Genomic DNA, 17,471 nt, shown 5'->3' on the forward strand with positions numbered 1-17,471 from the left:
AAAAAAAATTGCCTTCTTCTGCTTTCGTCTGAAATGCTTGGAAAATGGGTTTGCGGTTGTCAATTTTCAAAATTTTCGAGGGGGGAGACCCCCCTCCAGACCCCTTGGGCGCGCTCGTGACGCGCCAAAGGCGCGTACTTGTGTGACCCTTGGTCAATGACCTGACAGGTCCGGCACTGTATCCACCCTATTTCAAAGACAAAGTGCATGGTCCGTTTTTCGGCTGTCGCACAACAACTTTGATGGTCAAATTGATAGACTTCTTTAAGTCTATAAAAATAAGAATATTGGTGAATTAAAGGTAAATCTTCCAAACTCTTTTGTTTTAGAATATATATATTTCTTGTATCTTAACAAAGCATTGTTCAAATATTTCTGTCCCGATAATGTGGCAGGGCAACTTGATAAAAGAACACTTTCTGTCTACCAGCAGCTGCTTCAATATCACATGATACTTTCGGCACTGTCTTGTATCTTGGGTCAGTACATCCACCATTCAGCTTCAATCCAGTATTTTTGTGTCTTGCTGTACAATTTCTTCCTCGCGTTTGGTTTCATCAACTTATTATCAACTACAGTTCCAACCAATGCCATACAGTCCTCACCATACTGAACTGGAGATAACCTGTGACAATGCCAAGCCCACTGTATATCGAGTGGTGCTGGTAGAATTTCATTAGGATGTTTAGCTGCTAGTGGTAACCATAGGCTTAAATATCTATGAATTTGAAATCAAGAGTGCCCACAAGCTAAAAACGCGATATTTCGTACAACCACGAGCAATGATCCATGAATTCACGGTCCGACACCTGCCAATATCGAAAGGTACCGAGATCTTTGGCATATAAACATAAATTTTATGTTTTATCAAAGTGCTTTGGGGGTATTCGCGGGTTGTTACAATAATTATTTTCAATTTGACGTGATTTGACACTATATTGCAGCTTGACCGGGCATGATCAAATTACATTGTATATCAAATTTCAGACGTATTGTACTCCAATCCATCGCTGAGATATTAAACGCTTTAATCATACAGTCGTTATCGCTCTCACAAAGAAAACAAAGTTACATTAATTTTGAATAATGACACCATTACGAAAAATCCAAGTACTAACATACTTAGAGATGGGCGTAGGAGCCCGACCATTTTTCGGACAATGTAATGTATTTCCGTTCTTCGGAATAGCACAGAATGAGACCATATATCGTAGAAATATAACTGTATAACGTTTTGAATACTATAAAGCTTAAGAGGAGCTTTGTGTAAAACTCGTTTTAGTTAATGATTGATTCGTTATGAAAATTCGGGTGACAAAGAAAATTTTCAGGTAAATAGCCTCAGTCCATTTTTCAGGGATGGCTTGGCAACATTGTGGAGACTTTTGAATAACACTCCCGATGATGTACATTCAAATTACGTCAAATCCAAAATTGCCAAACGACGATGAAAAATTAACACAGAAAGGGAATTTGGGCTGCTAATTTATGAAATGTTCACATCTATTACATTTCAATAATCTTAGAAAAACACATTCTGTCAACTTATATCACGACACGATAAAAGTTGATGATATTACTATGCCCTTTAATTTCGTTAAGGTAAGTTAACAAAGTTGTCAAAAATTGAATAGTATTTCTATGAATAACTATTTGTCGATAACTGGCACAGTTGCCATTAGGCTACGGTGATCAACTATTTATCACCGATGGGGCTCCATACTTCATGAGTGTTATCAACAAACTGGTGGCCTTATTGTTAGTAGACACTGTCAATTTGTATCTTCATCTGTTAATGTTATAGCGCCATTGTCATAGCCCAATCCTCACATCTATTACGAATATTATCTTATTTACCAACACAAATTACCAATATTTTGTGCGTGAATTCATAATTCATACAATCGGACATCAAAGACTCGATCACCCAGCCCAGCTTTATCGCAGAATATTACAAATTTATGTGCCCTTGTTCGACCCTGAGCAACACCCCAATTGGGATGGTGTAGTGCTGCTCTGTTTCAGCACCAACCACGGCACGCCAATGCAGTGTGCTATGTGGGAAATGATGCCCGGGCAGCGGAGTTCAATTTCCACTCTTCGTCAAGAATCAAGGTGTACAACCATGGACCTTGGGCTATTATACATGTATTATAAGGTCCATTCCCCCATGATACACAACGTGTGCACGAAACATGGACTCTTTTAAGTCCCATACAAACGACTAGACTTTCTGTGCCAGTCCCGCCGTCCTACCCAACTGGCAAGCGAAAAGAATGATGAAAAAACCCAAGAAACTTTCGCAGCCAACAGGATTGAGTCGAGATATGGTTTAAAGTGAGCCAGCGCCTTCCTAACTGAATTCTTTTGCGGGATATTAGCCTATAAACGTCCTACTTCAAAGGGCAAAAAAATATGAACCAAACAAAAAGAATGTCGATTTTAAAGACCACCCAGTTTTAAATCGATTTCTCGATGTTTATGCAGGAAAGTCTATTGGCTACACTGTTTTATTAATTATCACTTTGATGTCCATGTTAATGCTAATTGAACCCCAGCTGTCCAGGTGTATACGTGTACGTATCATCCGAAAGACTATTACGGGCCTACGCTGATCCTGCGCCACTGGCAAAGAGGAACCGAGCTGAATAGGCCTAATACCGAAGAACTTTCTCTGCCAGTACCAGTAACATGATCGAACCCTGGATTAGCGAGCCCGCGCCTTGGTCTATAAAATGTATTGCTTGTCATTGGCTAGATGCTTTGGTTATATAAAGGGTGTCTGTCGCTATATTTATTATTATAAGGTCCATGTTATCAGTAAGAAGTTTTGGTAATACTAAAACTAAGCTGAGGGTCGTTACGATGACCGTCTGGTTGTCAATATCTACGAACTGAAAACACTGTGAACTCAACTGTAATTATAGAGTACTGAAATTTGTTTTGGCGGGAAACAGGCGGCAAGACGCATAAAGCCACGTGGTCCAAGACTTTCATACTATTGTGCAATCACATCACAGCCAAGGTATAACAAGTCGTACTGCCAACGTTTGCATAAACCTATTTAATAGTGTGTGTCTTTTGGCGCTATCATTATCACAGGTGATGATTGTCGTTTGAAGTTCAGCATAAGATAAAGTAATGTATTGGTAAAATAAAATTAAAGAACATATAACAGTCACTGATCGACCTTGTCTAGTAGGCCTGCAAATGTATAATTTATTAGAATTAAAGATATAACAAAATAATTCTAATATTAAATCAAAACAAGAAATCATACGTCCTATATACTATCTTTATTTATCCAAAAGTGTATATCCTTGTTTGATTATTCCTATCAAATTGATAAAAAAAAAATTAAAGTGATTTTATTTTCATTTTTAGGGCAAATTTGCTCCATTTTGGAGCATTTTTGTCTCAGTTAACTGTTATATGGGCATTACATGGGTATGTAGTATTTCATAAAGTCTTGCTTTGACCTCATCCTTTGAGTAGTTAATCCATTATAGGGTAGAATCATAGAATGTATGAGTGATCGTTAATACCTCACTAACTCTCCCCCATTAAGACAAATACGATCCATTATTTTATACTTTTTTGGACAGTTTCTTTTAATAATGGACACTTTTTTTTTAATAATGGATTTTTTTTTTATTAGCAAGAAGAGCAAACGAACAACAAAGAAATCTATGAATCATAATTTTATTGTAATATCGTAAACATTTTATTCCACCACCCGCTCGGCTACATAACAAATTTGTAAAACAACACTTTTTATGAGAAAAGTGTCACCATTGTGTGCTTTATCCTTTATCTGGAGATGGTGTGATGGGATGGGCATTCAAAGCGCGGGATGATGATATAGGCTTAATAATATGTGATATAACAATTAATGCTTTGCATCAATGAAATTGAATCACAATGTCATTGTATTAATTCATCATAAAAATTGATGTCGAACAGGGGGTTGGGTTGTCTACGATATCACCATTGGTGTGTATGGATATATGCCAAAATGACAATAGAGACCATGTATTTCTCAAAAAAATTTGTCTCAGGTACCGGGCAAACCCCCTCCTTCAAATATTCCTGGATCCGCGTCTATTCATTCGGATTGTGCAAAAACACAAGGCTTGTTTTTTTTGCCCAATCCAAATGAATAGACGCTTTCCCTTGCTAGTCCCTCTGTCCTGTTCCTCCAAAGAACTTTCTCGGTCAACAACAGTAGTGAGCAAGCACTGTAATCACTAAGCCAACATGGTTCCCATTATTTGATCGAAATTTTAGTAAGTAGGATGAGAAGTGAAATTATTATAAACACAAAATTTGATAACTATACTTAGAGAGTAAGAGTGAAATTGTGATTTGTAAATAAAAGTAATCTCAATGGTTTCTTATTTTAACAGGTAAAGATGGCAGGAGTGTTGAGTCCAAGAGAAACAGGAAGATTAATTGCTGAAACAAGTAAAGATGTTTCAATATGTACTGATGGTATCAAGAAGACAGCTCAATTGGTGAGTCTAAACTGGAAGTAGAACATGTTGGAATGCAGGGTGGGACGGTACTTGACATCTGATGATATATGGGCCATCCCTGATTTATGGCTTATTCAACAAACAATTTTTTTTCGCTAGAATGCTAGACACTTCACTCCTAGATTATGCATGAATGCCCACCTTCTCTATTGTAAATTTTTCTTTGGTGTGGGGGGGGGGGGGTTGATATCTGGGGCATGTTATGAAATTAATTGAGCACTGGTGGGGGCGTATGGGTGGAGACAAGTCAAGTTTGGCATGAAGTCTGGGGGTTTACCAGAGAATAGCCCCCCCCCCAATAATTTGGCCACAAGTACTCTTTTCTCCAGGTTATTGCGGCCCCTGGACCCTTGCCTATAAGGACCTAGGATGGAAGCCCCCCCCAATCAAGAATTGCTTCTGCCGGCCCTGTTATATTTGGAGCTAAAAAATGGGCAACAATGCTTTGCATTATTGTTTGTTTGACTTTATTTCAATGAATGTTTGAGAAATAAATACACTCAATGTGAGAGGGAAGGGACGAGGGGACACAAAATAGGAAATTCTCTCTTAAACCATACAGGTGTGTGTGTATATATAGACACCTGAATGGGATTAACACTGTTTCCGATATTATCTTTATTTGCTAATTTTGTATAAATTTGTAATATGCCTATCCTTCAATTATTTATCAAACAAGGGTTTTATTATTTACAAAAACCTCATGGTAGTAATTGGTGGCGTGTCTGCTTAATCAGTTTTAACTTAGTTATCTCCCTTTTCTCTTATAGGTTTTTGATCATGTGAAAAAAGATGCCTTTAGTGTGAAGTCGTGGAAAGAACATGAACTCAATCCTAAAACAATGGATAAAGCTGCTGTAGATTGGTAAGTTATGCTAGTTAAAAGGAAAAGAAAAACAACTGAAATTAACTGACAATATAAATGTTATGTAATTCAGACTCGTTATCATTCATTTATTTTGTATTTCTTTATTAAAATTAGAAACATGTATAGCAAATACATGCTACTGCTGGCCCTGCATCAGAGCTATTTAGTAATCAGTTTAGACATTTTCATTTGACTATGATCATCTGTTGAGGTAGGGTAAACTCTTTTGGGCTGTGCGGGCAGGGGCGGATCGGGCAATCAGCCAAAGGGCCGGTCGGACAAAAAATGAAAACAATAATGGGGGGGGGGGGTATTGGACCGGCCATGGAGCGATGATGATCATGTTGTATGTGGCCGGTGGGTGGAATGGGCTGGTATAATAGACTTTCTGGGGTGTGGGCCGGAATTCGGAATCCTGCATAATATGACGATATGATAATTTCACAAGTTGATGGTTGTAAATTACTTGCAGGTCAGGGTTTTGGCCTAAATTAATCGATTTATGAGATATATTATTTGACAGAGATTATAATCAGATATGCCACCAAATCGCGTATTTGGGGTTCATTTTTTTAAAAATTTTCAAAGGGGAGAGCCCCCGGCCCCCCCTTCTGGGCTCCGTGGTCAGTAAAAGGGGCCGCTCCGACACGGGAGCCCGGGCCGGTTCCCGTCCCCAATCCACCCCTGTGTGCGGGGCATCCTACTGTTTATGTGTTTATTGTTGTTGCTGTATTTTATTACTAATATACCAACAGTGCCACTGTATATTATTACCAGTATACCGATAGCACTACTGGAACTTACTTGAAATGATAGAAAAAAGTAGTTTAGAATGTTTTTATTATGTATACAGATGAATATTTTGCCTATACAAAGTTATTAATGGTGGAATGGAGTTATATTAAAAGATGACCCCAACTATAAATGTCTGACTTGCAAAATTTAAAACAGAAACTCTGCTTTCCTTCTCATATAGTGTTGTATGATTCACCTTAGGCCTACTGTGTGATTTGGGAGAAAGTAGGATATTTCAGTTGTAAATAGGTATACATGGAAATTAATGGTAAAATAACTTTTTCAGGGTTTTTCTTGCGGACACCTTAAATTTTTCGTTTTATTCTGATGATGAGACAAAGAAATATAGCGTGGAATATGGTGGAAAGAAACATACAGGTTACTGGTCATTGTGTGCCGCCATTAATAGAGCTTTAGATGTGAGTAAAATTATCTTCAATATCTGTATCATTGAATCATAGATTTAACTTTAAACATGAAATTCTAGATATATTTTTGTGCCAAAAAAATGATTATTCTAGTCCTATTTAAATCTCAGAGAGAGAGAGAGAGAGAGAGAGAGAGAGAGAGTGTTTAATGTCCACTCCACACAAACTAGATTATTTAGGAAATAACACATGGTTCAATTTTATTTCAATAATTCGCTTGCGCATCTGGGTTTTTAGCAGTGGGAGGAAAGCGGAGGACCTGGAGAAAACCCACAAGGTTGAACACGCAACCCTACCCCTTGTCATGTACAAGCCGAGAATCAAAAACAAATTAAAATACTGTAATAATCTACCTAAGATATACTCTTCAAAAAGTAGGGGATATCCAGAAACAATACTAAACTCTGGAAATGCACTGCTGTTTTTATTAGAAGTAACCTGTGTATGTCAATAACAGGCCAATTGCCTACACATGAACATAAACAGTTCATATGGGTGGCTTATCTGACGGCCCCATTTCACTCGCAAAGAGATACACTGTCAAAAGTGAAAATGGACGCTTTTGATTTTTGTCTTAATAATGAGTAATTGCTCCACCAATCCTCAGACATTCAGCAATTCGTCGTGGCATGCTCCTAATCAACCGTCCAATCTGGCCCACTCCTCTTGCAGTGCCACGGCCAATTCTTGCTGTGTTGACGGTTGACGTCGCCGAACACGTCTCCCAATCAAATTAAACGTAACACACTAAAGCAAAGATACGCTAAACAGTAAATCTTATGCAAGAACCGATAGGAAAGCAAACATGGATAGGATAAACGAGCAAGCGACAGTTTTCATCAACCTTTCCTTGAAGTGTCAAATTTGACAATGAACCCCTCCCACGTGTATGGCGCTATTGCGTGTCGCACATGCAGCTCAGTGGTTCTGTTGGGGCTATAAGTTCTTCATCTGTGAACATACTCTCAAAGCATGTCAAGTGTCCATGACTATTTATCATATCTCAACCTGCATAGGTATTTGCATTTCAATATCCCCTACTTTTTTTTGAAGAGTATATATTTTGTAATTTCAGGATGGCATTCCTATTACTGATCCTAATTATTATGCTTCTATTGGTCAAGAGAAACTAGCAAGTATTCTACGTTCAGATACAGACTATAATATACCTCTACTAGATAAACGTGTTGAAGTTTTACATGAAGCTGGTTCTGTTTTATTAAAGGTAAATAAGAAAGCTGCTACTAGCTCAATTACAATGGGGTATTGGGCCATGGCCCCAAAGCTTAATTGGCTGCAGCCTTCATTGGGTTGAAATATTTTCCCTTTTTGCCCACACATAAACCTTTATCAACAAATAGTTTTTAAAAAGTGAACATAATACTCAGGGTGATTTATTTGTTCTGTAAGAAAAAGACAGCAATTTTGATTTTTATACGTCCACATTATGCACATTCATAATGTGGACGTATATTGCCGTCGCCACAATTCTTAAGTGATCATCTTCAAACTTTACATACTTATTCCTTATATCCTAAGGATGATCCCTATTGTTTTTGGTGCATGCCCAACCCCCAGGGGCAGAGCCACACCCATTTTTTCTTTGCGTCTCTGTGAGTTGCCTACAGGCCAGGATTCTTAATGGATTGTCTTTGAACTTGGGATATGTTTTCCTTATAGCCTAAGGACGACAACTGCATGTCACAACCCCCCAGGGGCAGAGCCACACCCAATTTTTATGTTAATCGTTTACAGGCCGGAATTCTGAATGGATCAACTTGGTATTTGGCATATGTATTCCTTAGAGCCTAAGGGCATCAACTATTGATTTTGGTGAATGCCCCGACGCCCAGGGGCAGAGCAATGCCCTATTTTTGCCTTTAACGGACAAAGGCCACAATTCTGAATGGATTATCTTGGAACTTGGTGTACGTATTCCTTAGACCCTTAGGAAGGCAACTATTGATGTTGCCATTTCAATAACAGGATGCTTCCTATTTATATTGTTTCCATATCCAACCCCCATGGGCAGAGCCACGCCCAGTTTTTGTATTTATCGTCTACAGGCTGCAATTCTGAATGGATCATCTTGAAATGTTCCTTTTTTATTCCTTATACCATAAAGACAGCAACTATTTATTTTGATACTTGCCCCGACCTCCTGGGGCAGTGTCACACCCACTTTATTGTTAGTATTTTATCTGTAAATTTGGCAAAACAAACCTGACGCCTAGCCTTCTTTGCCTCTGATCATATTACAGCCATTTCATATTTCATTCTCTTCATTTTAAAAAGTACCATATCAATCAAAGCTGGAATGTGGACGTATATTGCAGCGTTAGCGATGCTCTTGTTTTATTTTATTATCACATTTTAGAAATATGATGGTAGCTTTATTAATTGTATAAAGCAATCAGAGAAGAGTGCTCAGAGTTTGTTGAAGTTAGTGGTTGAAGATTTTCCTGCCTATAGAGATGAAGCAGAATATAACGGTAAAAAAGGTTGGTAGAAATATGTTATAAAAATGTGGGCTGTCTTTTAAAGTTGGGACCCAAGGTGGCTAAGTGAGTAAGACGCCGGCTTGCTAGCCTGGAGGTCACAGGTTTGTTCTCAGTGGTGGCTGAAAAAATTCATCAGGATTGTTAGTAGTGCAGGACCAGAGGGCCTGAGAAAGACAGCTGTCAGTCTAGTCATTTGGATGGTACAAGAAAACAAGGTCCTGTGTACACATTGGAGTGCACGTAAAAGATCCCTTGGCAGTCGGAATTCGATATAAGAGTAGACTGTAGCGCAGCTGTCCAGACTAAATTCCGCTCATAGCACACTGTATGTATGATGTATGCCCGTCTTCATTAAACCAGTTGGAGCAGTAGGACATTAAATCCCATTTCATTTCATTTTCTTTTAAAGTTGACATGTTCAACATTATCATGTAAGAAATTTTGAGGGGGTAGAAGAGTTTATGTAAATTATGATTTTTAACATAACCCTGCAAGAAAAATGCTTAATCAATATTTGTAACCCAATCTTGATTTAACCAAATACATCAGAGTCTGAAAAGTAGGTTTTGTGGGATTTTAAGAAAGTGATTTCACAGTAATGGAAGAACTTTGACACAGCTAGTAGTCACAGCTACTAACCACAGATACCTGGAAAGTTTCCAGTGGAAACTGTTCTTTATAAAACTTTAAACTGCAAAGACATTTATCCTACAATTTATAAACCTTTTCAGTGGCTTTCTACAAACGTGCTCAGATATTGATAGCAGATGTATGGGGCTGTTGTGAAGGCCAAGGTTATGGAGAATTTAATGATATTGATACTATAACTATGTTTGCAGATTACAGGTAACACTAAATATACTTTATTACTAGAACTAATATTTTGTTATACTGTTTCTGTTAGCTTCTGAGATTTTTATGTCCAAATTGGCTTATTCTGCTACCTATAGACATAAACCCTGTTCTAATTCAGAGTCACTCAAAATTTATTGCAGTCTTTTTGCCCTTGTCGTTAAAACCTTATATTCACTTGCACAGGCCAGAGCTTTTGTATTTTTTTTTTCAAAATTCCTGGGATTGTTTTGACTAGTGATAGCATGAATCATTATGCTTTAATTATAATGTCACTAGATAAGTATTAAATGTCAATAAAAATGAGAAAACAAAGAAAAAGTCTGTGCATTACCATGTTTTTATTAAGCAGAGAATGAATAAAATCAAGGGAATGCACAGGCCTTTTATATTTTTCTCATTTTCTCTAATCTAGTGACAAGTCAATTCTTATTTTGAATTATCAGATATCCTCTCACAGTCTCATAAAAAAACTTTTTGACTTCAACAGAATCATTAGTAAGCTGAAACTCGACCGTGTATCTGTTATAACTCGTTTCTTCAGTTAGTTATTTATAAGGATAACTCACATATTTCATTTTTTGTGTCACTTCCCGTTTCTTCAAATCTTCATTATGCATCTATCTAGCAATGATCTCTGTGTTAAAATTATTTTGGAATATGATTAACTAGTTCTATCATTGTCCTTTAACTGCTGGTAGGCATGTTTCATTGCCTGGTAATCTATGTTTATTACAGAATTCCACAGTGCTTGGTCTATTTTGGTGCCTTAAAATATTCAGATGACTTACTTCAGACATTACACAAAGGTAATTTTTATGTAGATTCGTTAAACAGTTCTGATGAGTGTCGGGTGCTATAGGAACAAAGTAAGAAAGGCGGTGGCTCACTAACTGGTTAGATGCCAGTGTTCAAAGTGAAAGTGATAGTGGTTCAAGACGGAAGGCGTGGCAAAGAAAAAACATCTAAAGAGTGGTAGAGGAAGGGAGGGACTGACTGTGAATGACATATACTGAGCGCCATGGAAAACGCATCACTTTTTTTCCCAAATATTTTATTACTAGGTGGTTTTGTATGTATAATATTATGCAATATTATGAACTATTGTTTCACACAATGCTCCCAAACGCAAAAAATATCGGCCTGTGTGCACAAAAAAAAAATTGCACGAGATGCACATGAAAAACCCAATATTCACGTGCAACATTGTGTGTGAGCCCTTTAAAAGCATGTTTTCAACTTAATGTGCGATACATGAACTGTGAAAGGTCAGTCTGTCGTAATTTGTTGTTGGACGTGTAAAGGAATCGAGCTAGAGATGCCGATACTTACTGAAAATCAACGAAATGAAGCCATGGGAATGTCAAGGGCTGGCATGTCGACACGTGCTATTGCCAGACTCTTTAATTGTCATCAGTCCACTATTGTAAGGTTGGTGGAACGTGTTCGAGTTACTGGATCAACATGTGACCGTCAACGTCCTGGTCCACAACGCGTTGCAACCCAGACTCAAGACCGCTACATCCGGGTCACTCATCTGCGTGACAGATTCCGCCCAGCGACTCGAACAGGTGCAGCAGTCGTCGGAAGACAAGAACCAGTAAGTGCCAACACCGTAAGACGTCGTCTAAGTGAAGTAGGACTCCGTGCACAACGACCTTATGTTGGAGCTATCCTCAGGGATCATCACCGTCAGCGGCATTTGATATGGGCTCAAGGACACCAGACATGGAGAAGAGTAGACTGGCAAAGTGTGTTCTTCAGTGATGAGAGTCGCTTTCATCTTTATCACGCTGATGGCGGTCAACGTGTGTGGAGACGTCTTGGGGAACGTCTTGCAGACTGCTGCGTCTTCGAAACAAATCGATGGGGTGGGGGAAGTGTAATGGTGTGGGGAGGCTTCACATTTGCAGGGGTCGCATTAATGCTGTAGCCTACCGTGATGATGTCTTGCAGCCAATTGTTGTTCCGATGTTTCGAGTGCACCCACAACTTCAGCACTTCGAACAGGATAATGCACGTCCACGTTTTAGTATGGACTACCTGGCTGCTAACAACATCAATGTCTTGGACTGGCCAGCCATGTCTCCGGACATGGCACCGATAGAACATGTCTGGGATGAGATTGGACGCCGTCTGTATCGGAGACCACAGATGCACACCATTGCTGCTTTAGAAGCTGCTCTTCTCCAAGAATGGAACAATTTGCCCCAGGCCTTCTTTCAAACATTGGTAAATTCCATGCGACGTCGCTGCACAGCGTGCGTAAGAGCCCGTGGAGGACACACGCGCTACTGACATCTGTGTCGTACTTTTGGTTTTGACCCCTCTGACTTTGTACCGTTGATTACAGAGTAAACATCCATAAGTGTACAAATGTGTTGTTATTGATGTGTTCCCATTTGAATATTGTTCACAATAAGAAGCAAAATAAATAAGATATGTTTACAGGATCATTTTGTTAAGTGATGCGTTTTCCATGGCGCTCAGTATATGTGACTCAATAACATACTTTACGATTTAAAGCACATGTATTCCCCTAATTTGTTTTAGTGTTTTAATATTGTGTTCTTGTAAATAGAACCTCAGCGCAACATAATCATAACTTGGCTTATGAACACTTCCAAAGCACTAAAATATAAAGAATATGTTGTAATGAATACTTCTTTTTTAACTTTAGGTGTAAATATTGGAAATGGAGACAGGCAAGAAATGGAGATCAGAGGTTGTAGTATCTGGGCAACAGAGGTAATGTATTACTTTTTATAGTAAGAATTTTATCTACCGGTATAATAAATGTATTAAAATTCTTTGAAAGTAGCCTTTGTAGCATGATTTCGGTATCTGCTAAGAGTTTAAAGCTATTATTCAAAAATGAGTACATATCATTTTATTTTCAATGAATTTGTTTTCTTTGTATTAACCGTAGCTAATTAATTAATAATTATGCTTTTTTCTCTTTCTCTATACAGTTGATCTGTGAAGAAACAAAAAAGCTTTTAGCTGCTGATCCACAGACAGTCGATGCTGATATAAATGCTATTTTAGTAGATCATTATTTGTGGGATTACAGACGTGAGAAGGCAGATGAAATGAGAAATATTCCTTTCCACAAAACAAGATGCATCTACTATTGACGATTATGACAAATTCATCCATAGGCATGTTTGTTAAGGAAGGCAATTTTGATGTATCCGAAATTTTACATAAAATCCTGGTACCAATTTCTAATAAAAAGTCTTTTTTTTATCAATCAGCAATACACATTTAACCCAAATCAAACAATATGTAACTTATTTTTCAGCTGGATTACTTTTTTTAGTGGGGAAACTGCCAAAATGTGATCTAACAAAAGGACTTTTAGGGATATTGGTGTAGATATATAACCAGATATTTGACAAGCTTACTAAGATAAGAAGCACTAGATATTGTTTTATGGCCTTTAAGTAACTTCTGCACTCCTGTGGCCAAATTTAATTGTTAATTGGTTAATCGTTTTGCTTTCACTGTTCGATTTCTTTTCTTTCGTGCTTTTGCCGGATTTGGGAAAGCAGACCCCCTCCCATCCCCTTGCTCATAAGCCCATGAATTCTTTAATTATATCTTTGTGTATACACAAATGTATACATGCCACATTTTATGCAGGGTTTGAGTGTGTCTTCTGGGGTTTTTTTTCATTCCATCCTATTACCATGCCTAAATGTGTGTCATGTTCAACCCAAAAATAGCTATAAAATGCAGGGTTTGAGTGTGTCTTCTGGGTTTTTTTTTCATTCCATCCTATTACCATGCCTAAATGTGTGTCATGTTCAACCCAAAAATAGCTATAAAATGCCCTTAGTCTTTCCTTTGTAGGATGTTTTGATAAAATCGTTGCATTTACTGTAAATGGATGAGGTTACTGTTTCTAGACATAACCACTTTTTGGTAAACGAACAAGTACATTAATAAGAATTTTGTTTAAACTTTACAAGAGTAGAAAAATAGTATATTGAGACAGCAGTTAAAACCAAATTGATGCAACATACTGACTAAAAGACCCAAACCATTGATGTCACCTACAGATTAAAAGGATTAGGCCAAATTAAAATAATCTGTGTTTATGGTTACCTGACCCACCCAATCTTTTGAACTAAAACCATTGACCCTAAACTTCCTTTTTCATTTCTCAATTCCTATAACTGGACCTTGGCTTGATAGACAACTCCCAACACTGAAATTTCGGTATTATTTTCAAGAACCTTAATTTCGTCGGTTACATGGAGAGTGGAAACGGTCCCATTACATTTGCACCAGACCGACTTTTTCGCTGGTGAAAACGCATAGGTTATATTAGCATTGTGTTATCACGTAAAAGTCGCCAAAAAAGTATAATATACTAATTTGTTTCCTCCACTTAATTAATATGGTCACCACCCACGTGTGATATGCGTTTCAAGTGGGAAGCTGAATCATTGAAAGAATATTTTAATGCAAATGAGCTAACTAAATCCTCAAATTTTCAAACTGCGACCGATATTAATAACATTAATAAGAATGTACTGCAACTTGAAACAGTTTTAAAAACGGGCTAAACCCTATACTAGAATACTCAAGTAAAGAAAGAAAAATGCTAAACCATGGTTTGAAACGTCAGTGTACAAATGAGAAGACAAAACTGATTAAATCTAATAAGCGTGAATTCAAAGATGAATTACTTACTAAACTTGATGATTTGGCTAAAACAAACAAGATCAATCAATTCGTTTTGATCCCGAAACCGTAAAATCTCACTTCCGGGACTTGTGTAAAATAGATACAAATTCTACTGATTCTTTCGATAATAACTTTATGATTGATATCAAACGAAAACTGAAAGTTCCGTAATAAACAGGAACTTATTCTAATACGTGGAATGAACCTATTCATCGCAAGGTGGTTCACATTCACATTGCAAAATTAAAGAGTGAAAGATTAGACGGAATAAGCAATGAAATTATTTTAAAGGCTTAAAAGGCGCTTAAAGCCCGCATTTCACCTAAGTTAGTGGAAATATTTAATAGTTGCATGCATATCGATGGGTAGAAGGTTTTAAATACAGATGTGACGTCATCCTTTGATGTTGGTGCGCCATTATTTCAACTAATGGTACGGGCAATGTGCCAAGCCACAGGCACTTGAAGGGATTAAAATAAAACTTCTTACTACTGCTTGAAGAAGTTTTATTTTAATCCCTTCAAGTGCCTGTGTGCCAAGCGTACATTATTATACTAGTTGTAATATTGAACGCGTATGACGTATTTCATTGAAATGCACGTGGTGGAGAGTGTCTGTATTTTTTAAGTTGTTTAATGGTCTCGTGCCAGACATTGCGTAATATACAGATATTGCACTCGTACAATATCTTATTAAATATGTCTCGCACTCGACCATTAAACTACACATATTGGATATTGGACCAATCAATAAAGTCAAGTCACCGCAGAGTGCGAATGATTTTAGAGGTCTTATAACCAGTGACAGTTGTGGCTTTAGAAAACATTATAAAACCTCTAACAATATCTTAATTTTAAGAGCTTTAAGATAAGTGTTTCAAAGAGAAAAGATGTCATTATGTTTGTTTCAATGATTTTAATAAAGCTTTTGATAGAGTTTGGAGAGAACGTCTTTTCTACAAGCTATTAGATTTAGGTGCAAGTGGAAACGTTTATAATTAATGTTTTAAAATATGTTTTACTAGCAGGATACCCGGCTTCGCTCGGGGTTCATAACTCCGAAACCGGAAGTGGTAGACTAACGCCACCTGGCCTATGTTAATCCCCGGTCCAAGCTACCCCTATACCCCAAATTTCAGACTCGGGGCAGACCTAGTGTAGCCGCCAACCCCGAACAGACCGGCTTCGCTCGGGGATCATAACTCCGAAACCGGAAGTGGTAGACTAACGCCACCTGGCCTATGTTACTCCCCGGTCTTCGAGCTACCCCTATACCCCAAATTTCAGAGTCGGGGCTAGACCTTGTGTAGCCGCCAACCCCGAACAGACCGGCTTCGCTCGGGGGTCATAACTCCGAAACCGGAAGTGGTAGACTAACGCCACCTGGCCTATGTTACTCCCCGGTCCGAGCTACCCCTATACCCCAAATTTCAGACTCGGGGCAGATGTAGCCGCCAACCCCGAACAGACTTCGCTCGGGGGTCATAACTCCGAAACCGGAAGTGGTAGAATAACGCCACCTGGCCTATGTTATTCCCCGGTCCAAGCTACCCCTATACCCCAAATTTCAGACTCGGGGCAGACCTAGTGTAGCCGCCAACCCCGAACAGACCGGCTTCGCTCGGGAGTCATAACTCCGAAACCGGAAGTGGTAGACCAACGCCACCTGGCCTATGTTACTCCCCGGTCCGAGCTACCCCTATACCCCAAATTTCAGACTCGGGGCAGACCTAGTGTAGCCGCCAACCCCAAACAGACAGACAGACAGACAAACGACAGTCACAAATATATATATAGATAGATAGTAGCCAAATACAAGTCAAAGTTGGAAATACACTGAAGTGAAACGTTTATGAATAACCATAGTATTGACAAGCTCCCATAATTTTAAATCATTCTATTATGTCCCTAAATTAAATGATACTCCTATTCCTGCATTACTATATGTTGAAGATATTATTTTGTTATCAAACAAACCTCATTAAATATGGTTGATAAATATTGCGAGCGATGATCGAGAACTCAAAATTAACTTTAAAAAAAACACAGGTAATGATTTTTAATAAGTCAGGAAGAAAACTTTTTGACAAATTCAATATTAATGGAAACTGTCTAGAATTGTTCAAGAATACAAATACTTAGGGTGATTGTAGTTAAATTTGTACGATCTTCTGGTTCTTTAACCAGAGGCGTCGACAATTGAAACGAAGCATTCAAAGCATTTTTAGCCTTTTCAAATATTGATGTATCTTTGAAGATTAAATTCAAACTAGTTGATACCCTAGTCAAACCCATGTTTTTTTGGGGAAAAAAATCATTTGATTTACAATGTGATTGGGTATCTGAATTATCCGAAGGATATATGTGAGCTGTTGATCATCCATCAAGAAGATATTTATCCCGCTCATATTATGAACTTTGATTTTGAATCGTCTGATGAAGACTAACGAATAAACCTTATAATACCTATACGTGTCTCTTGTTTACTGTGGGGTTTTTAATTTACATTTCCAGATCTCCGCCCACAATATTCTTCGGCAAAAGTTTTAAAGTCATCACATTAAAACTAGTTTAGGTTTCAATAATAATGGACGCTGATAAATGTTGCAACGTTCATATGAAATGTTTAAACAGACAACAAATGCCATTTGCTAAGTCCTAATATTTGAATGCGTATTATTACAATTTAATATAAACTTTAAGAAATCTATATATAATAAATCTTATTCTATGTTTTTCTTGTTTATTATTGATGCTTTATCTCGTGTACATACCATGCAGTTGCGCAATTAATATTA

General features: G+C 37.9%; 1 protein-coding gene across 5 annotated transcripts; it reads left to right on the plus strand.

The window, feature by feature from the left end:
* The first annotated feature begins 1,709 nt into the window (after nt 1-1,709).
* Nucleotides 1,710-15,612, plus strand: LOC126827666 (Q-nucleotide N-glycosylase 1). 5 transcript variants are annotated; one of them, XM_050557121.2, is made up of 10 exons: nt 1,710-1,758; nt 4,407-4,514; nt 5,306-5,400; nt 6,485-6,617; nt 7,702-7,851; nt 9,004-9,127; nt 9,859-9,973; nt 10,718-10,788; nt 12,660-12,727; nt 12,952-15,612. In XM_050557121.2, the coding sequence occupies exons 2-10, from the start codon at nt 4,413-4,415 to the stop codon at nt 13,114-13,116; spliced, it is 1,023 nt and encodes a 340-aa protein (XP_050413078.1). In that variant the 5' UTR covers nt 1,710-1,758; nt 4,407-4,412; the 3' UTR covers nt 13,117-15,612. The 5 variants fall into 5 exon arrangements, with proteins under 5 accessions (XP_050413078.1, XP_055958521.1, XP_050413077.1 ...); XM_056102546.1 differs by lacking the exon at nt 1,710-1,758 and adding an exon at nt 2,194-2,576; XM_050557120.2 differs by lacking the exon at nt 1,710-1,758 and adding an exon at nt 2,621-3,102.
* The last annotated feature ends 1,859 nt before the right edge of the window (nt 15,613-17,471 follow it).

Source organism: Patella vulgata, chromosome 7 (genome assembly GCF_932274485.2).
Source record: "Patella vulgata chromosome 7, xgPatVulg1.2, whole genome shotgun sequence".
Taxonomy (NCBI): Eukaryota; Metazoa; Mollusca; class Gastropoda; family Patellidae; genus Patella; species Patella vulgata.

Coding starts and splice junctions, on each gene's coding strand:
- LOC126827666 (XM_056102546.1), top strand. CDS start 2,529: ATGTCCATGTTAATGCTAATTGAACCCCAGCTGTCCAGGTGTATACGT. Junction 2,577..4,406: donor AGCTGTCCAGGTGTATACGT/GTACGTATCATC, acceptor TTATTTTAACAG/GTAAAGATGGCAGGAGTGTT. Junction 12,728..12,951: donor GTAGTATCTGGGCAACAGAG/GTAATGTATTAC, acceptor TTCTCTATACAG/TTGATCTGTGAAGAAACAAA.